This window comes from Hypanus sabinus, chromosome 1, assembly GCF_030144855.1.
Source record: "Hypanus sabinus isolate sHypSab1 chromosome 1, sHypSab1.hap1, whole genome shotgun sequence".
Taxonomy (NCBI): domain Eukaryota; kingdom Metazoa; phylum Chordata; class Chondrichthyes; order Myliobatiformes; family Dasyatidae; genus Hypanus; species Hypanus sabinus.
Window position 1 is genome coordinate 160,860,036 of NC_082706.1, and position 22,466 is coordinate 160,882,501.

General features: G+C 39.0%; 1 protein-coding gene across 3 annotated transcripts in view; it reads right to left on the reverse strand.

The window, feature by feature from the left end:
• adcy8 (adenylate cyclase 8 (brain)) overlaps positions 1-22,466 on the reverse strand; it is a 129,668-nt gene that overhangs the window by 47,246 nt on the left and 59,956 nt on the right. For all 3 annotated transcript variants that reach the window (XM_059980008.1, XM_059980017.1, XM_059980001.1), the window contains exons 8-10: positions 13,609-13,806; positions 13,012-13,112; positions 3,580-3,781 (exon numbers count right to left, since the gene is read on the reverse strand). In XM_059980008.1, coding sequence (XP_059835991.1) covers positions 3,580-3,781; positions 13,012-13,112; positions 13,609-13,806 — 501 coding nt within the window. The remainder of the gene's footprint in view (positions 1-3,579; positions 3,782-13,011; positions 13,113-13,608; positions 13,807-22,466) is intronic.

Below are 22,466 nucleotides of genomic sequence, written 5' to 3' on the forward strand. Positions count from 1 at the left end.
GAAAGCATAGAACTATGATCAAGGTCATGGTCTCTGACTAGTATAATGTTATCTTGTATTCTTTTTGATCCCAAGAGTTTATAGCTAGGACATGTGTAGAAACATAGAAAATAAGAGCATAGCATGGTCATTCAGCTCATTAGACCTGTTCAAATATGCATGATTGATCTTTCAGCATTTTTTTCTCCTCCCTCTTCCCTTTTCTATTCACCACTCTGGCCTCTTATCTCTTCTCCTCACTTGTCTATCACCCCCTTCTTCCCTTTCTTCCACGGTGCACTCTCCTCCTATGAGTTCCTTCTTTGCGAGCTCTTTACCTTTCTCAACCACTTCGCTTCACCTATCACCTTCTAGCTATCATCTATCACCTTCCTTACCCTCCTACCAACTTTTTATTCTGGCATCTTCGCTCTTCACTTCCAGTTAGAAGGAAACCCGATCCATCGGCTGTTTATTAATTTCCATATATGCTACCTGACCTGCTGAGTTCCTCCAGCATTTTATATGTGTTGCTCGGACTTCCTGCATCTGCAATATGTGTTTATGGTTGATTATTTATTTCTGTATGCTGCATCTCCATATTACTCGATCCCTTTAGCATTAAGTGAATATATCTACCTCTTTCTTGAATGCACTCAATGACTTGGCCTCCAATGCATTATGTGGTTGAGAATTCCACATTTTCACACTGCCCATGTGTACAAATTTCTCCTCATCTCAGTTCTCAATGGCATTCCCTATAATCTGAGATTGAAACCCCTATTTCTAGACTCTCCAGTCATTAGGATCATCCTCTCTGTATTGACTCTGCAAAAATGTTATAGATCTTATAGGTTTCTATATGATTCACTATTAATATTCTATACTCTGGTAAATATAAGCCTCACCAGCCTAAGCTCTCCTTATACATTAATCCTGATAGTCCAAGGATTAGTCTAGTAAAAACACAATACATTCTGTCCGTAGCAAGAACATCCTTTCTCAGATAAGATGACCCAAAACTGAAAACAAAAACTATAGAACAGGCACACCAGCAAGGTACAAATGCAGCAAGATAACCTTGCTTCTGTACTCATATCCTCTTCCAGTGAAGGCCAAAATACTCTTTGCTTTCCTAATTAGTTGCTGCATTTGAGTGTTTGCTTTCAGTATAAAGTGTACAAGGGTATCCAAGTCCTGTTTCACCTTGCTTTTAACTGGTCTACCTTCACTCAGGTAATAAAGACTCTGTTTATAGAACCAAAATGGTTTGCTTTATGTTTCTCCAAATTAGTTTGTGCCTGTATGTATTCTTCCACTCATCCAACTTGTCCAAATCAACTCTCTGGATCCTCCTCACAACTCACCCCCCCCCCCCTCCCACTAACCAGGCTCCCCCATATGCCACAAGCTTTCTGTCTTCCAAAGCAGGCCAGTTAGGTTTCCATGTGAGCAAAAAACTTGAGTTGTAGAATATTGAATGGATGAAAATTCACTAGTAATTGTAGACTCCTGGAAATTTGCTTGATTGGATTTCTGGGTCAAAGAGTAGATTGCCATTATTCTCTTCCCAAAGTCTCCTAGCGTTCTGTTCTCATCTTTTTAGTTTGCCTCTCCTGAGAAAGCATGTAGCTCTGAGATTGTGAGCTGCATTGAGCAATTTGTTTTTGCCCTCTCATTGCTGTATCTGTGGAAGAGACATTGCATTCTTGTTTCTTCTGGCTTTCAGTGGAGAAGCGGCTGGGCCAAACTGCAGAACTTAGGGTCCATATTTCAGGACCAAAGTGCCAATAACAGCATGAAAAGCTAATTTACACATATACCTATGGATAAAAATTTGTGATAGATGTTTGCACTCAGAACAGAATAATGATCGGAAGGAATGGTTTTCATCTGTTGAAGAACGTACACTCATTGAAGCAAATTGACAACAATACTTCAAGAACTTAGATATAAAAATAGAATCAGCTATCAACACTTTTCTGGAAGGAAAACAATTATAAAAAGTAGGGAACACTGCACACTATTGAAAAAGTAATAGCTTTACCTTCCATTCCAATATTATGTATGACAAGGAAACATCACACAAGGGAATGGATATAGTTATCTCCAAAAAAAAATCAGGTTATCTTGGAGGCAATTCATTTGATCTGTGGCATTCAGATTTAAATGAAAGTTCTTTCCTCTCCTTAGAAAGGTTCTGATGTGGTTTCTGGGTGGTGTAAAGCCAAATAACAGATAGAAAATGTGGAGTATACAAACATTTGTCAAGATTAAGTTCAAAAAGTAATCAACTTCATTGGAGAATTAAACTGTCTTTTAAACTAGAGGTGATGCAAATGGTGTAAGGAAACGTAGTCAGAATAATGGTGCATATAATTATGAAAGATTTGGCCTTGCACTTTCTATAGTAATAATGCTCTAATTATAAGTGGTTCAAACTCTGGGAAATCTGGTTGCCAGTGATGGTTCTCTACCTTTGTCAGTGTCGAATTTAATTTGATGATTACTAAAAGTACTTTATATCTGCCGGGAAAGTTAATTAAAAAGTTGTTCCTACTAGTTGGTTTTATACTGTTCGTGAGGATATTTAGTCAACGATCCTTGTAACCCTTGGTACTGATGGTACAAAACTAAATACAAATGCAAAATAATATGGATTCAGAAAATCTCAAAACAGAAAATGTTGGCAATGCATAACAAGGTAAGAAAGCACCATCTGTAGAAAGAAAATACATTTGCCACTGTCTAGAAGTTCTTCTCCCCCATGATCCTCCATCCTCTACGTGCACACTGCTTGTCCAGAAGAGGAGAGCCTACCCCAGTATGGCACGAGGAACTGGAGTAGTGCAGTCAGGAGGTACTACCTTGATTAACCACTGATGGCATTTGTTACACTGAGAATCTAGAGACGGGGTTTGCCATTGTAAAAGCCATAGGTGTTATCAATAAAATTAAAATATCTCTATAATTTGGAGACATTAAAATATTCTTAAAATTTTTGATATAATTAATTGAAAAAAATTAAAATTAACAATTTGGAACAGGACTGTAAAATGTTGAGAAAAAGCATCCAAGAACACAAATAGTATATATTTTAAACCATTAAAGTAAGCAGTAAGGATAACCTATTTTCAAATCTTTTGTTTTACAACCCCCATTGAAATCTAAAGGGTGTTGGATGCTCTACTAGATTTAACATGACATGTTCCGAGTTGTGATTCCCTGAGAAGGAGATGTTTTGTAGTTCCAACTGTGCTGATTGGAAATGCCATCAATAGCTCAGAGAAAATGGACCATTGTTCTGGGTTGAACAGTCATTGACTGAATCAGGAATCCCATTTCTTTCTACACAGAGGCCATCTGACCTACTCACTGTTTCCAATATTTCCTGCTCTGTAACACAGAAACAAATACGATAGCCGAATGTTGGAATTACATCGCTGCTAATATTTGCTATTTGCTTGAAGGTTGGAGAGCAGAATGGAGTATAACAGCATTTAAAACTGCATGACGTCCAGTGGTTTTATATTGAAAACAGTATTGATAATTTATGAAGCCAAAGCTTACTAAAATAGCGGAAAACAATGTAATACGTACTATATTTATTATAGCACCAAGAAAGTTTATCAAAATGGAGGCGAATATGATGACATTCCTTGCGAAATTGTTTTCGTTGATCCAGCAGCATGATTTTCGAAGAACTAATGGCAGACATTTGTAATCCTCTGCTGTAGTAATTAATACCAGTGCAGCATGCAACATGATCAAAATGGTAAACTGGATCACCATTGGCATCATTCTATGGAGAAAACATAGTACAATTACTTTGTTTAACTGCATACATGTAAACTATCACTCCCCATAATCCTGCTTTTGTTAAATGAATAATTAATCCAGAAAGCCGCCTCAGGAGTTGTTCAGCTGGCCTGATAATATGGCATGATGTGCTATACTTTTCACTGCAGAAACAGAAGAAAAGTAGAAACATAGAAACATAGAAAATAGGTGCAGGAGTAGGCCACTTGGACCTTCGAGCCTGCACCACCATTCAGTATGATCATGGCTGATCATCCAACTCAGAACCCTGTACCTGCTTTCTCTCCATTACCCCTGATCCCTTTAGCCACAAGGGCCATATCTAACTTCCTCTTAAATATAGCCAATGAACCAGCTTCAACTGTTTCCTGTGGCAGAGAATTCCACAGATTCACCACTCTCTGTGTGAAGAAGTTTTTCCTCATCTCGGTGCTAAAAGGCTTCCCCTTTATCCTTAAACTGTGACCCCTTGTTCTGGACTTCCCCAACATCGGAAACAATCTTCCTGCATCTAGCCTGTCCAATCCCTTTAGAATTTTATAAGTTTCAATAAGATCCCCCCTCAGTCTTCTAAATTCCAGTGAGTATAAGCCTAGTCGATCCAGTCTTTCTTCATATGAAAGTCCTGCCATCCCAGGAATCAATTTGGTGAACCTTCTCTGTACTCCCTCTATGGCAAGAATGTCTTTCCTCAGATTAGGGGACCAAAACTGCACACAATATTCTAGGTGAGGTCTCACCAAGGCCTTGTACAACTGCAGTAGAACCTCCCTGCTCCTGTACTCAAATCCTTTTGCTATGAATGCCAACATACCATTCGCCTTTTTCACCGCCTGCTGTACCTGCATGCCCACCTTCAATGACTGGTGTACAATGACACCCAGGTCTTGTTGCAACTCCCCTTTTCCTAATCGGCCACCGTTGAGATAATAATCTGTTTTCCTGTTCTTGCAACCAAAGTGGATAACCTCACATTTATCCACATTAAATTGCATCTGCCTTGAATTTGCCCACTCACCTTAACCTATCCAAGTCACCCTGCATCCTCTTAGCATCCTCCTCACAGCTAACAGTTCCACCCAGTTTTGTGTCATCCGCAAACTTGAAGATGCTGCATTTAATTCCCTCGTCTAAATCATTAATATATATTGTAAACAACTGGGGTCCCAGCACTGAGCCTTGCGGTACCCCACTAGTCACTGCCTGCCATTCTGAAAAGGTCCCATTTACTCCCACTCTTTGCTTCCTGTCTGCCAACCAATTCTCTATCCACATCAATACCATATCCCCAATACCGTGTGCTTTAAGTTTGCACACTAATCTCCTGTGTGGGACCTTGGCAAAAGCCTTTTGAAAATCTAAATATACCACACCCACTGGCTCTCCCCGATCCACTCTACTAGTTACATCTTCAAAAAATTCTATAAGATTCGTCAGACATGATTTTCCTTTCACAAATCCATGCTGACTTTGTCCGATGGTTTCACCTCTTTCCAAATGTGCTGTTATCACATCTTTGATAACCGACTCTAGCATTTTCCCCACCACCGATGTCAGACTAACCGGTCTATAATTCCCCGGTTTCTCTCTCCCTCCTTTTTTAAAAAGTGGGGTTACATTAGCCACCCTCCAATCCTCAGGAACTAATCCAGAATCTAAGGAGTTTTGAAAAATTTTCACTAATGCATCCACTATTTCTTGGGCTACTTCCCTAAACATGCTGGGATGCAGACCATCTGGCCCTGGGGTTTTATCTGCCTTTAATCCCTTCAATTAACCTAACACCACTTCCCTACTAACATGTATTTCCCTCAGTTCCTCCATCTCACTAGACCCTCGGTCCCTTACTATTTTCGAAAGATTATTTATGTCCTCCTTAATGAAGACAGAACCAAAGTAGTTATTCAATTGGTCTGCCATGTCTTTGTTCCCTATGATCAATTCACCTGTTTCTGACTGTAAAGGTCCTACATTTGTCTTGACCAATCTTTTTCTTTTCACGTATCTATAAAAGCTTTTACAGTCAGTTTTTATGTTCCCTGCCAGCTTTCTCTCATAATCTTTTTTCCCTTTCCTAATTAAGCCCTTTGTCCTCCTCTGCTGGTCTCTGAATTTCTCCCAGTCCTCAGGTGTGCTGCTTTTTTTTGCTAATTTATATGTTTCTTCTTTGGACTTGATACTATACCTAATTTCCCTTGTCAGCCATGGGTGCACTACCTTCCCTGGTTTATTCTTTTGCCAAACTGGGATGAACAATTGTTGTAGTTCATCCATGCGATCTTTAAATGCTTGCCATTGCATATCCACTGTCAACCCTTTAAGTATCATTTGCCAGTCTATCTTAGCTAATTTACATCTCATACCTTCAAAGTTACCCTTCTTTAAGTTCAGAACCTTTGTTTCTGAATTAACTATTTCACTCTCCATCTTAATGAAGAATTCCACCATATTATGGTCACTCTTACCCAAGGGGCCTTGCACGACAAGATTGCTAATTAACCCTTCCTCATCGCTCAATACCCTCAACATGTTGGTTCAGAAAACCATCCCTCATACATTCCAAGAAATCCTCTTCCTCAGCACCCTTACCAATTTGATTCACCCAATCTATATGTAGATTGAAGTCACCCATTATAACTACTGTTCCTTTATTGCACGCATTTCTAATTTCCTGTTTAATGCCATCCCCAACCTCACTACTACTGTTAGGTGGCCTGTACACAAGTCCCACCAGTGTTATGCAGCTCTACCCATATCGATTCCACATCCTCCAGGCTAATGTCCTTCCTTTCTAATGCATTAATCTCCTCTCTAACCAGCAATGCTACCCTATCTCCTTTTCTTTCCTGTCTATCCCTCCTGAATATTGAATATCCCTGGATGTTGAGCTCCCATCCTTGGTCACCCTGGAGCCATGTCTCTGTGATCCCAACTATATCATATTCATTAATAACTATCTGCACATTCAATTCATCCACCTTGTTATGAATGTTCCTCACATTGACATACAAAGCCTTCAGGCTTTTTTTTACAACACTCTTAGCCCTTACACAATTATGTTGAAAAGTGTGTCTTTTTGCTTTTTGCCCTGGATTTGCCTGCCTGCCACTTTTACTTTTCACCTTACTACTTTTTGCTTCTACCCTCATTTTACACCCCTCTGTCTCTCTGCACTTGTTCCCATCCCCCTGCCACATGAGTTTAAAGCCTCCTGAACAGCAGTAGCAAACACTCCCCCTAGGACATTGGTCCCAGTCTAGCCCAGGTGCAGGCCATCCTGTTTATACCGGTCCCACCTCCCCCAGAACTGGTTCCAAAGCTCCAGAAATTTGAATCCCTCCCCCTTGCACCATTTTTCAAGCCATGTATTCATCTGAAATATCCTCCTATTTCTACTCTGACTAGCACGTGGCACTGGTAGTAATCCAGAGATTATCACCTTTGTGGTCCTACTTTTTAGTTTATCTCCTAACTCCTTAAATTCACCTTGTAGGATCTCATCCTGTTTTTTACCTATATCGTTGGTACCTATGTGCACCACGACCACTGGCTGTTCACCCTCCCATTCCAGAATGTCCTGCAGCCACTCAGAGACATCCTTGACCGTTGCATCAGGGAGGCAACATACCATCCTGGAGTCTCGTTTGCGGCCGTAGAGACGCCTATCTATTCCCCTTACAATCGAATCCCCTATCACTATAGCTCTTCCAATCCTTTTCCTTCCCTCCTGTGCCACAGAGCCACCCATGGTGCAATGAACTCGGCTGCTGCTGCCTTCCCCTGATGAGACATCTCCCCCAACAGTATCCAAAACAGTATATCTGTTTAGGAGGGAGATGACCCCAGGGGACTCCTGCACTACCTGCCTACTGCTACGCTGTCTAGTGGCCACCCCTTCCCTTTCTGCCTGTACCTAGAGTTATAACAGATTGGGGGAAACAAAAGTAGTGGGCTTGCCTTTCACATTTTCACTGGGTAGGAGCATGGTATCTTTATTCTCAGTTAACTGAATTAATGTTATCATTCCTGATCAAATTCTTGTCTTTTTGTTTGCAATCTCAACTGCATGGCCTAGGTGTTTGCTTACTTCTTTCAAGGGTACACATGTAGCTTGAAAATTGGAATACTCTGCTACACAATTTATAGGCAATAAAGGAAAATGCTTTCAAAAGTATTTAAATATACGTTCTGTCATCATAATATTTTGTGCTGCTATGCCCTCCACATCCTTCTGTTGCATTTGTTTTCCCCAATCCGTTATAAGTCTAGGTACAACTGCGCATGGGAGCCATGAAAAAACCAGATAATCTCAGATTGCGAATTGGCATGAGTGCACCAGGCAGCAATGATTTAATACTTCAAACTGAAGCTAATGCATTTATACATTTTAATGTCATCTCTTATCTATTTCATGAACTCACTATTTATAATTCCTGTTGCTTGCATCAGAATGGCAAATTTGCTAGCCTCCTGACAGAAATGCTAACCAGAAATTTTACACATTGAACTGAAATTGATATTTTTTGTTTTAATAGTGTTCTTTCTTGTAAAACTAGTGTTTATGCTTTTTGTGAATGTTGCTTATATGATTCTAAGTGACAGTGATGCTGTTGCAATTATGTTTTTTCATTGCACCTATATATACATGCATTTGTGTAAATGGCAATAAATTCAACCAGTTTTGATATAAAGCAGAAAATAAGCAGTTCTGATGAAAAGTCATTGACATGAAATATTATGCCTGTTTCTCTCTCCACCAATGTGTAAACTCCTGTAAAATTTTCCCTGTATTTTGAAGATTCCACTAGGAGAAGCTGTTTGGGAACATAAGACTTCAATGACTGAATTATTTTCCTTTTGACCTCAGCCTTGTCAAAGCTCTGCTTCCCTCTACAATGTGGAATTCTACTGTTATGTTGCTCCTTTTGATGTCTCTTGTAAAATTAAGGCTTTGATGACAATTGGAGCTGAAATGCTGCCTGATCACAGCTGAAGAAGAACAGGTTGATGAACTGACTAAGCTGTCTTGGTGTGCATATATTACAGCAAAAAGAAAAGGACAGTGAGTGCATGGGACCATCACCAACTTCAGATTCCCTTCTCCAGCCTTAAACCTCATTGGATCTGAACACCAGACCTTACCACAACTGTAGAAGTTCAAGGGTATGGCTCACCATCATCTCAAGGACAAATAGGAACGGGTAAGAAATACTGACCTTGTCAGCAATCTCCACATATTGAAAACAAATTGAGTAATAAAATTATTTAAAGTTATTTACCTTGGCGAGCTTAAGGTAAAGGAACCTTAAGTCCCTTTTACAGTGAGTGATCATAATATGATAGAATTCACCCTGCAGTTTGAAAGGGAGAAGCTAAAGTCAGATGTATCAATATTACAGTGGAGTAAAGGGAATTACAGAGACATGAGAGAGGAGCTGGCCAAAGTTGATTGGAAGTGGACACTAGCAGGGATGATGGCAGAATAGCAATGTCTGGAGCTTCTGGTAGTAACTTGGAAGGTGTAGGATAGATACATCCCAAAGATGAAGAAGTACAGTAGATTCTGGTTAATTGGGCCATCAGTTAATCAGGGCAGCCACTTATTTGAGACAACTTTTAAAGAATGAAAACTAATTGAGAAAATAGCCAGGATTCCCCTCGTTTATTTGGGACACTATACTGCTTAATTAGCTGGCTGTTGGCATAGTGGCATCAGTGCCGGACTTTGGAGCGAAGGCTCCCGAGTTCAAGTCCAGCCGGCTCCCTTGCATGCTTTCCATCCGTGCTGGGTTGAGCGTCGAGCTGGCAACTCGGTCTCGTAAAAACAAGAAAGCCTGCTTTAAAAAACGGTGTCACGACGGCGTCCTGATGACTCCACTCAGAGTTGAGGGCTTTCTTCTTCTTCTTCTTCTTCATACTGCTTAATTGGGGCAGGAGACTGTTGCCAAACAGCACCAAAGATGTGTGCTTTTGTGTGATCACTACACCGTGCTTAGGGTGAACAATTTTTAAATACCATCAGTTGTATGTGCTTGTGTTAAAAAAGAGCAGCATTTTTTTCTCAGTGACAGTTGGCAAGAAATAAGCAGTAAGACAATTCAGAACTGTTCTGTTTACTGTGGTTACAAGCATTAAGACTTGTAGATGCCAGACATGGCAGGAAGTGAAAAAGGAATGACTTCACTACTTCAAAAGTGTGGAACTATGACAAATTCGTAGGTATGAACAATCATCTTGTTTGTTACAAAAACATAAGGATTTGGAGGATGCAGTTGTCAATAGCATTGCCTGAAGGCAGTCCACTGCCTACACTAGGTGCCTTCACTGATTTTGTTCATTTACAGTCAATTAAAAGAACACGACAGTGTACACTGGATGAACTATTAGGAACTAATACACAGTATTATAGAACTGTAATAGTACTGATAGTGTTCTAATTTGTTCTGTATTTCATTGAAATATAAAATTTGTTTAATTATTTTCATGTAACTTTGGCTCATTGAGGCAGCTGCTTAACTGGGCCAAAATGTACTAGTCCTAAATATGTCCCAATTAACCAGAATCCTCTGTATTCTAAAGGGAGGATGAGGCAACTGTAGCTGGCAAGGGAAATCAAAGACAGCATACAAGTAAAAAGAGAGGGCATATAATATAGCAAAAATAGTGGATAGTTAGAGGATGGGGAAGCTTTTAAAAACCAACAGAAAGCAACTAAAAAAGCCATTAGGAGAGAAAATATGAAATATGAAATTAAGATAGCCAATAATATAAAAGGAGAAACCAACAGATTTTTCAGATATATAAAGAGTACAACTGAGGTGAGAGGTGGATATTGGATTGCTGAAAATTATGCTGGAGAGGTGGTAGTGGGGAACAAAGAAATAGCACGTGAACTGAATGAGAATCTTATGTCAGTCTTGACTGTGGAAAACAGTAGAAGTATGCCAGAAATTTGTGAGTGTTCGGGGCAGAAGTGAGTGTAGTTGCTATTACTAAGGACAAGGCTAAGCTGAAAAGTCTGCATGTAGTTAATTCACCTGCACCAGATGGACTACACCCCTTGGCTTTGAAAGAGGTGGCTGAAGAGATTGTGGAGGCAGCAGTAATGATCTTTCAAGAATCACTAGAATCTGGAAAATTGAAAATGTTACACCACTCTTCGGTGGGGGGGGGGGGGGGGGCAGAAGGAAGGACATTATAGGTCAGTTAGCCTGACCTCAGTGGTTCGGAAGATATTGGAGTCCATTATTAAAGATGAGGTCTCAGGGAGCTTGGAGGAACAGAATAACATGGCCCGAAGTCAACATAGTTTCCTTAAGGAGAAACTTTGCCTGACAAATCTGTTGGAATTCTTTAAAGAAATAACAAGCAGGAGAGACAAAGGAGAGTCAGTGAACGTTGTTTGCTTAGATTTTGACAAGGAGCCACACATGAGGCTGCTTAACCAGATGAGAGCCCTTGGTATTACAGGAAAGATACTAGCATGAATAAAAGATTGGCTGACTGACAAGAGACAAACAGTGGGAATAAAGGAGGCTCTTGCTGGCTAGCTACCTGTGACTACTGGTGTTCTGCAGTGTTTGGTGTGTTAATGTTGGGAACACTTATTGTCATGTTATATGTCAATAACTTGGTTGATAGAATTGATGGTTTTGTGGCCAAGTTTGTGGACAGTGTAAAGATAGGTGGAAGCACAAGTAGTGTTGAGGAGGCAGGGAATCTGCAGAAAGACTTAGATAGATTCAAAGAAGGGGCAAAGAAATGTCAGATGGAATATAGTATAGGAAAGTGTATATTCATGCACTTTGGTAGAAGGAATAAAGGCATAGACTATTTTCTAAATGGGGAGAAAATTCAAAAATCTGAGGGAAATTGGGAGCTCACATGCAGGATTCCCTAAAGATTATCATGCATGCTCGGTCAGTAGTAAGGAAGACAAATGCAATGCTAGCATTCATTTGGAGAGGGCTAGAATATAAAAACTGAGGCTTTGTAAAGCATTGATCAGCCCACATTTGGAGTATTGTGGGCTGCTTTGGGATGTGTTGGCATTGGAGTTGGTCCTGAAGGAGATTCATGAGAATGATTCCAGGAATCAGAGGACTAAGGTATGTGGAGAGTTTGATAACTCTGGCCCTGTACTCACTGGAGTTTAGAAGAATGGGGGGGGGGGGTCTCATTGAAACCTATTCAATATTCAAAGGCTTCAATAGAGGTAGATGTGGAGAGGATGTTTCCTATAATTGAGAGTCTAGGACCAGTGGGCACAGCCTCAGAATAGGACAATATCTTGAGAACAGAGATAGGGAGTAATTTCTTTAGCAAGGAATCTGTGGAATTCATTGCCACAGTCAGCTGTGGAGGCCAAGCATTGGGTATATCTAAAGCAGAGGTTGATAGGTTTTTGGTTGGTCAGGGAATCATAGTTTATGGGGATAAGGCAGGAGAATGGGATTGAGAGGGATAACAAATCAGCCATGATGGAATGGCAAAACAGACTTGATGGGCTGATTGGCCTATTTCTGCTCCAGTTTGTTTGTTTGGTTTGTTTTGTTTAGTTACTTTTTAAAGCCATTTGAAATGAACAAATTGAGATATGAGTGCTACTGTAATCTTAACATTTCAATCTTGTAATTTAGGTTCAGATACTGGGCTGAACTAGTGTTGAGGAAGTGAAGACTTGGCAATGTCTCATTCAATTACTTCACTAATTAGTCACCAGCATTCTTGACTGGATTTGACAAGGCTTCAGAGATTTGTTCAGAGATTATTCTATTTGAATACCTCCCAGATCTAGTCCAACACAACAGCATGTAGATCTATTTATAGTGCAATGTCAATATCCTTTAGCATTTCTCTAACACTTGCAAATTTATTAATTTGACAGCACGTTATAAGAAATCTATGTTATTAGTTCAATTCCTCTATACATTCATTGTTATCAAAATGTTTCACCTTGACAGTTCCTTTTGTCTGTAGATCACTTTCTCCTTCTCTACTGAAATACTGTTTGCTTGTGCTTGTTTCCATTTTCCTAATGCAAAATCTGGCTTAAATAAATTTGCTGCTGCACAATGTGAAAGTAAGCGAATAATAAATCCTGCTTCCAGATGTCATGTTGCCTAACATGAAACATCCAATACCGTAGTACAAAACAGGGTTAAAAGATACACAATTGATCTTTCAAGTGCAAGGGCAATTTTTAATACTTACCTTGATATAGGAAGTAAACTTTGTATTGCTGTGATAAATATTAGAACAATAAAAGCACACACCAGGTTTGACTTGAAAACTTCATCTCGCATCTGTGAATACTGTAAGAAAGAAGCACAAACATCAACAGGTCAGATTCTTATGAATCTCAGTGCTTTGCAGTGATTATCTGCTCTATGGGAGATCTGGGAAATTAGCAAGATTTTGCCTATCAGGATGGCCAGTGCCAATTCAAAGAAAATCTATTGAGTTTCTAATGGTATTATTGGTGCTACTTACTTTACAGAGAGTGTTTTCAAATTTTTAAAGTTCGATACTTAACCAAATCAATGGATGAACTATAAAACTATAATGTTTTGATTAACAACCTTTTCTTTAAATGAGTTTTCCTTTCATAGTTTAATAATGTCTCTATTCATTTTATTAGCCAGTATAAAGCTTCATCACAGGAAAGGTATATAATAATATAAGCTGTTACTCTTAAAATTTCAAAAATTGTAATTGCATCGTTTTCTGTTAAAGGTTTTATATCTTTGGCATCATTTAATGTGTCCTTTTTGCTAATGCTGCCAAAATGTGTATTTGTGGCCCAGCTACCTTTTCCTCCAGGCTGGAGTCTTTAAACATCAGAGAGAAAGGCTTGATATGCTCTCTTCTTAATTTATCCCCACTCCTTAAGTCGATGGTATGTTCTATTCGCTTGTTAATTTCCTCAGGCCCAGACTGGACATGCAAAGCTTGTGCAAGGTGGTTTGGAAGCAGGTTTATTGAATTTCTTGTAAGGGCAGCCAAAGTCTAGGGAAAGCACATGCAAAGAGAATAAACCCCTCTAGACCTCTGTTCAATTGCATTAGAGTGAATAGTTAAAGGACATGTGACAAGGTGGAGATTATACGTTGTTGAATCAAGAAAAATACCATTTTCTTTTACTCTTTTTACTTTCAGCTTTATCTATACATATTGCATACTTAATATTTTAACGTAATAACTACAAAAGCACATCTGCCATTTATCCACTAAACCACAAATATCGTGCAATAAATCATAGTGAATCCAGTAGGTTATTTTAGTTTTCCAGGGCCATAGAATTATTCCAATTTCAAAACTTAACTTAGATAAACTCCAATTTTTCAGGTATTCTTTCTTCTCTATCCTAAGCAGTATGAACTAGAGATTATAATAGATAAAATTAGCAGCAAATGCTTTGCTTTGAGGGAAAGAGATGTTCCTTTGCTACTTATCAACACAAAGGAAATATTTATTTATTAGATTGACGCTACTTCTGAAGTCTTAGCCAGAGGAAAATTATACATGTATTTTATGAGTTTGTTGCTAATATTGTGTAAAAATTTTAATAATACAAGTCAGCTTTGATTTTGTAATCTTGTTTTCCAAATTTATTATCAGAAGTATAGATAAATACTTTTTGGTGAACATTATTAGTAGTACAATTAATTGTTCATTTAAAATGGATAATAATCCATCATAACTCAATTGCTATCAGTTAAGTGATAAGTGTGAAGATGGTGTGATATTACTAAACAAAACAAGATTAAAAAAGAGGTACATCCCTGTATCTTTTATTTATAGTTTGATGCAAATCAAATTTGAGTATAGATCTATCAGACTGATGGAACCTTTATAGATTAGTAGCAAAAACAGTAAACATTGAAACATAACTGGGTAAACTATCATTAGATTAATCATTACCAATTTGTAGTACATATTTAGTTTTTTTAATATATGTATTAAATTGAGCTTTGGGACAAAATAGACAGCAGAAAAATCATTAGTACGGTATATTCTACACTGCCTTTATGTTCTCCAGTTGAAATCATTTATTCTTCTGAAAAAGGAACTAGTGCTTTCCTGACGTACATGATGAATAAATTTTTCTTGGGCTTTTAGCTGACTATAAGTATTGATTTTAAGTGTTTCATGACAAACTCTGCCATCTTCATCAGGGATGATGCCTGGGCATGTCTAGTGTGGTGGTATTTATATCCCCGTTTTCCATCCCTCCTGATTGGTTAGTCCTCATCCAATCAGGTTACAGCTATCCCACCTTGATTACAATCAAATTCCAGTTCTTACTTAGAGCAAGGCTTTAATCTTTGTTAACATTCTTTTCCTCTAGTTTTATCTCAATGGCTTTTTTCTCCAGGTAGTCCCAAAATCCACTGGCGCAGCACCATAGTTTGTGAATGTAAGTACCAGTTATCCTGAGTCCCAGGTCATGTTTGACCGTCATAAGCTATGATTTGAGTTTCCTTATGGGTTTGTTTATGGTATTAATCCAGTATTTCTTCAGGATCCTGGCAATCCTTCCAGAAACCATGGAAATATAGGGAAGACAGGGGGCAGCAATGGGTTCCTCTTCATTGTTAGGTTTCCTGGTCTTTTCATCAGCCTTTTCCTTCACCTTATAGCCATTCTGTAGGAATGTCATCTACAACCATCTTATTTCCTCATGGAGACCCTCTGGGTCCGAAATAGTTTTCGCTTGGTTATTCAAAGTATTTTAAAATGATTTACTTTGAGAGGCATGAAGGTGGCTGTTATTGTTGAGGTAAAAGTCCATATGAGTGAGTTTCCAATAGATACTATGTCCAAAATTATCGCCTGGTTTCTGTCATATTAGAATGTCCATGGACAAGAGGCAGCCATCCTTCTCCATCTCCTTCAAAAATTGAATGGTTGGATGTTACAATTCAGATGGTTATCGAGCTGTTGGAATTGCTGGAGTCCACAAGGCCACACTACAAAGGGGTCATGGAGGTATCTGAAGAAGCATTTTGGGCATAAGGGTGATGAACTCAGAGCCCTCTCAGCAAAGACCTCCATGTAGAAATTAGCAATAGCCAATCACAGCAGGTGTATCCATTTAGGTTACCTGGAGAAATAGGTGGTAGCAGAATATTGCTTTTGCGATGGGCATAGGACTGACTTTCACAGCACACAACTGCTCTGCCACACTAATGGCTTTTGAGTACATCTGGCGAAGGAAGCCATTGAAACAAACTAGAGGAAAAGAAGTTTAGCAAAGACGAAGATCTCGCTCTAAGTAGAAACTGGAATTTGATTGTAAAAAGGTGGGGCAGCGGAAACCTGATCTCATGAGGAATTGCCAATCAGGAGGGGCGGACGATGGGGTATAAGTACCACTAGACTAGACATGTCTAGGCATCATCCCTGATGAAAATGGCAAAATTTGTCATCAAAATATCGGTTAAAATAGATACCTGTACCCAGCTGGAAGTTCAAGAAGAGTTTAGTCATTACTCTTCTTATCACTATTTTCAAAGACAACAAAATAGAAATGAAATACCTTTATTTATTCCAACAAATAAAGAGGAGTATTATTTCATCATCAGTTAACCCCTATTTTTCCTGCCCTTACATTATCAAAATGAAGAAATATTAAAGATAGTTTAGTTCTATAGATTTTCTTCGTAATTACATTTCAGTGTCAAAATTCCAAACAAGAGAAAATCTGCAGATGCTGGAAATCCAAGCAACACACACAAAATGCAGGAGGAACTCAACAGGCCAGGCAGCATCTATGGAAAAGAGTAGTCGACACCTTAGCCCAAAACTTCAACTGTACTCTTTGGCCTGCTGAGTTCCTCCAGTGTTTTGTGTGTGCTGTCAGTATTAAAATTATACGCTTTACTGCATTACTTATAATGCTTGATTTGAACCAAGCATTTTGACTGGTCCAGACCAACGACTTTACTTTATATCAATAAAATTAAATGCCAAATGCCATGTATATATCAGCAAGTAGTTAAAGCTGGCCATACCCTCAATGGAGTCAGACACAAAAAATGTATGTGTGTGTGTATATATATATATTCTTTTCTTCCTTTTTCCAAAAGATCTTTGCTTAATTTATGGTTAAGAGGATAAAAACAGATAAACCCTCACACAAACAGGAACACACAGAGCCATCCCGCCCCGACAAAAGTTCAGATTACTGTTAGAAAACCTTGTCAAATGACCTTTAAGCATGTTACAATGTTTAGCAAACGTGCACTTTACAAACTTAGTTAGGTCTGCAAACTGTGAAAAATAAACTAAATGTTGAAGCTGCAATATCCCTTTTCATGGGTTTATAGAAATGGTTTTGCTGGTTAAGCATTGTACAGCGCCTGTGAATGATGGAGACTACCATAACCTCCAGGTATACAAATGATGTACCATCTCTAGTGGCTTATAAAGCAAAACAATATAATACCATCTCCAGGATTTGTGTTTGATTCCAGTCCAGTAAGAACTGGTCATTCACTTTGACTGCTGCAGGCCACCTAAACTGATTTGCTTGTTGATAATATACCCACATCACAGAAATGTTTTCAGATCTAGGTTTTGTTTAAAGCTATCTAATAAAGTTGTTAGAAGTGATAAAAGCAGGGAGAGTATGGGAATTAAAGTGTGATTCTATTGAAGTAAAAGTATTTGGGAAGTTAAATATGGAATATACTACTGGAGTGAAGAAGCTGTTTTTAACCTGTGGCATGCCAGTTCATGTAGTGCGGGATACTAAATGTATATTTAATTCTGAAAGGCTACATTGGGGAGTGGAAATGCAACAAAATGTTAAGGCAACAAAAAAACTTATCAAAGTGGAATGAAGCTCCAGTGGTGAAGTCATTCCTTTTATTAAATTACTCCCGTCGCTCTCCATTTGATTATGGTGAATGTTTATCAGCTGGTTCTTAACCTCTGAGAAATGCACTGTATGACCACTTATTTAGGTTACCTGTATTTCTAGGATATTGTTTTCCTTCTATGGACTTTGGTTAAGTGGCACAACAGGTCCTGTGTAGAGTCAGAATGACATCAGTTTAATCACTTAATAAGAGTAAATTGATGGGGCAGGGATTCCATGGGAGATTGAAGTCCAAGAGGTAGAGTGTGTTATCAAATGCCAATAATGGGCGAATTACAATCCATAAGTCAAGGGTGATTTCCTGCACTGTGATGACATTACAAGTAAATCAAACCCAAGCCTGTAAGGTGAAAGGAAAATGTGATTCAGCAGCCCACACTTTAACTGTCAGGGTTCTGTTTTGTGAAATAATAGAGTTAGCATAATGCTCAATTGATCATGGAGAATGGTGATCAGAGGAGTGCTATAGAGCTGAGAAATATTCACAGGAATTGTAAAGGAGAGAATTATATTACCCTAGGCAGTTAAGCTCCATTTTTCTTGCAAAAAATGTTTGACTAGGACAGACTAATCAAGTAGGTGTTTAAAATGGTGTTACCCATTAATATAATAAAATATAATACTCATATACCAAAGCAACAAATTTTCTATAGGGCATAATTATGTTAATTATCTCTACTATATAATGTCATTTATTGCAGCTAGATGTACATCACTAGATGATTATTCTTACTTCTGTAATAATCAATTTCATAGTTGTACATTGTCAGGCAATATATAACAGAAATAATAAACATAAAGACATGCAGAATTAGAAACAATGCAAATATTTCATTCATTATATGTAGCTGATTGACCAGTTTCTGAAAATGATGCATGCACATGGCTATGTTAAAAAAGCAGGAACGGTATTGAGCTGTATCCTTCTCAACAGAGACCAGCATGCTGATACTGTGTATCTTTACATGCAGTACTGACATGGCTTAATGGTCAAACCATCATGAGCAATATGAAATGAGATTCTGCCCTCTTATCAATTACCTCTTGTTTTCTTCCTTAGACCTCAAATCAATATTCCCTTCAGAAAGATGCCATGGAATATAACAGCTCAGTGAAAATTTTGGTGTCACACATTATTACTATCTCACCGTCTTTAATAAAATGAGTTAGCTTTGCAACATACTTCTGTCATTATTCTGCAAACTACATCCATAAATACAGTCCTGCACCTGGATTCCATTCTATCCACTAATCCAAAACCCATTTTTAAATTTCTTCTAAGTTGCTGCTTGATTGGCACACTTCTGGTATCTTCTTTTTTAGATTTTTTAGTATTTGCAGTTTTCCTTTTATTATGACCACATTTTGACATTATCAAATGTCAGATGGAAAATTAATATTGATTGAGTGAATATATCAGAGGCTGAATTATGAGTGAATAACTGTCTAAATTAATTCAGCAGTGTTAAGAAAGATTAAAAGGGTCTTATACTTTAATGCCAATCATCAAAGACCTGCTTTTAATCTGCTTAAGACACTCTGACAATGTATTTGACTTGATTACATGGAAATAAATGACTGCTTGTAATAATAGGAAAATAGCAAATGACAGCAGTTTTCAGTGATAAGCTTCAATCATTTTCCCTCTCTTCATTTACAGAAACAACTGCGACTGCAAATAAACAAAATAAGGTAGATGAATAATTGCTAAAAACATTTTCATTCTACCACCATCCAGGTCCCTAGGACTCTATGGTGCTCAGGGGTTGAATCTACTGCAGAATTTAAGGTTTACTACAAGAATTGTTTTCTGGAAAAAAAGCATAACTCAGAAATTAATATAACATTCACCTACTCCGCCCAATATGACTCTGGCTGATGCAGGGAGAGGAAAATGTGTGAAGAGAAGGGAGAGATGGACAGATGACAAAGGAGGGAAATAGATGAAGAGCCAGCTGAGGGAAAGTGAGTGAGAATGAGAAAGGAGGGTCAAACAAAGAATGAGAGAAGGGGAGAATGTGAGGAGCAGTACATGAACAGAAAATAGAAAAGGGAGCTAAGGAAGCGAAAAACAAAAAAAAAGACAGAGGAAAAAGGGGTGAAAGAGAAGGGAAGGGAAGGGAAATACATGGAATTGGATGGAAAATGGAGGCAATTCAAATAAGGGAAAAGGCATTTAGGGCAAAGACAGACAACAAAAGAGAGTCTCAGGAGGCAAATTATCTCAGGAGCAGGCCTCGAGTAATAAAATAATGACAACTACGTCAACTCAGAAATTGCCAATAGCTGAAGAACAAGAAAGGGTTCTGAATGTGGAGTGAATTTTGTCTCATAGGATGCCTGACAGGTTTGTAGCTGGATACATGTGATAATGTCAAATGCTTGATAAGAAGCGACAACAGCTACTAATACATTACCTAACGTAGTTTAGGAGAAGCTGCAAGAACATGTACTAGGATGCATAAAACATCTGTCAGTAAAAAGAAATGATGCATGATTGTAGAGAGCCAGTATTAACAAGTAGGGTAGGAAATGGTTAACTGAACCTTGGGGCTCTTTTTCAGAAGTGCTCATATTAGTGGAGCTGGGGGAAGTTTATTTTCCAAAGAGAAGAAATGTATATTTAGTACTAGATGTTGATGTAAGGCTGCTGCCGCTGCCTTTAAGAAGCAAATATCAACTTCAAGTTTAATTGTCATTCAACCGTACACAAGAATACAGCCAAATGAAATAGAGTTCCTCTGGGGCTGTGGTGAAAAATACAGTACTAACAGTCACACACAGCACACTCCCCTTATAGCACATATAATTATGATAGCAGAAAAAAAATAGTTACAAAAATATATAATAATATAGCTCAAATCCCTGAGTGTCATGATCTGTGGATTGATGGTGCATGAATGTTGTCCTGGAGCCATGTTTCTGGAAGAAGAAGTTGCAGCAGTTCCTCATTTCACTCAATTGGAGCCACAGACCAGAGCAAACTAGCTCATCTTCCTGGGAGTGAATACTAGGGAGCAGCCGCGATGGGTGGGTCCAGCTTTCAACCCAGTGTGGAATCCAGCAGCACACAGCCAGTTCCAGGGTCTCCTTCGCTGGCAAATGCAACAGGCGACTCCAAGGCACAACGGCCTTGTCCGTGCAACAACCAAGACGATGCAGCTCTCCCACTGCTTGTCTTGCCAATGAACCAGTGAATCGGGCTTACAGTAGTCCACTTTACCAATGTCCAACTGGCTCTTATGATCTTGAGAAAAATGACCAAGCCAATCACTTCCGACATTTGTTGGATCACGTACCACTTGCATGGCCAAAGCAGGCTGCAATACCATGAGCAGCGAGTCTGGTTCCAGCGCTATTCAGCAACTCACTCATGGGTACACTGTCCAGCAGTGTCTTGCGATCATAAAAAAGACATAAAGGGCAAATAATTGCACCTTTGTTTGGACCCAGAGAAGCTGTTGTGTCTCAGTGCACTGCCATCTTACTGGAAAGTATCTGATAAACCACTTAAAGATGAAGCACATGTAATAAGCAGAATTGTCTTCTTCAAGTGGCCCCAGATAACAATGCAACCAATGCTGACGTTCTTCAGACAGTTCACAAAACTACTTCTTTAACTCCTTTTACTTCTTCTTTCAAATATGATTCTATTATTAAGCTGTGTGGGATTGGAACCTGTGATTTGCATTTTGAAGGTGTTTTTCTGGGCCAATGAACCAATTTGACATTTTGCTGTCTCTGAGAGAGTTCAGTGTGGTTTGGAGCAGAGTGTACAGCCTGGAGACCATGATCAACTCCACTGCTTCTCTTCGATTGAGGTGTTCAGCAAGGTTGAAGTCAATGAGCTCGAGAGCGGAGGGTGGGCGGGGGTTTGGCGCTCTCTGCCTGCATTTGACTGCTTTTCCTCTCCCTCTCACTGGCAGCTGTCTAGAAAAATACAGGGGCCTTTTGATCCATGTTGCAAAGATTGATCAGTGAGGCAGTAGACTTGTTCTGAGGGACTTTGAGGTTCATTGCATGTGTTTCTGGATTATTGTTTCTGCTTTTGTGCAGTTTGATCGGGGCAATTGATGCGGACTGAAGCATTTTGATGAAGAATGGCCTTGCAGTCTACAGTAGGCTAGCGGTGTGGAGCTGAACAGCACTAAGCTTTGCACTACTGGACTCCTGTTTTGATGTTTGATATTCTATGTGTTGTTCACTCGCTTTCCCGTTTACACAATTTGTTTTTTTTTGCACGTTGAGTGTTTGATGTTCTCTTGAATGGGTTCCATGATGTTCCTTTGTTTTGTGTCTGCCTTTGGGAGGATGAATCTCAGAGTTTTATTCTGCATACATACTTTGATAATAAATGTACTTTGAATCTTTAGAATCATGGAAGGACTGAGAGTTGGTTTTATGTTACTTCTTCATTACAAACACTCATCCAAAGGAAAGGGGTCATTGATCTGAAACATTCATGTTCTTTCTCTACACATACTGCCTGACTTGCTGAGTATTTTTAGCATGTTCTGTTTTTGTTCCAGATCACAATCATCCCCAGTGAAGATTCCATACTGCACCCCCACCCACCCCACTCCACATTCACCATATGTTCAGATGCTGTTCATAGACTTCAGTTCAGCATTCAACACAATCATCCCTCAGAAACTGATTGGAAAGCTGAGCCTACTGGGCCTGAACATCTCCCTCTGCAACTGGATCCTAGCCTTCCTGACTGGGAGACCTCAATCAATCTGGATTGGGAGCAACATCTCCAACATCATCACACTGAGCACGG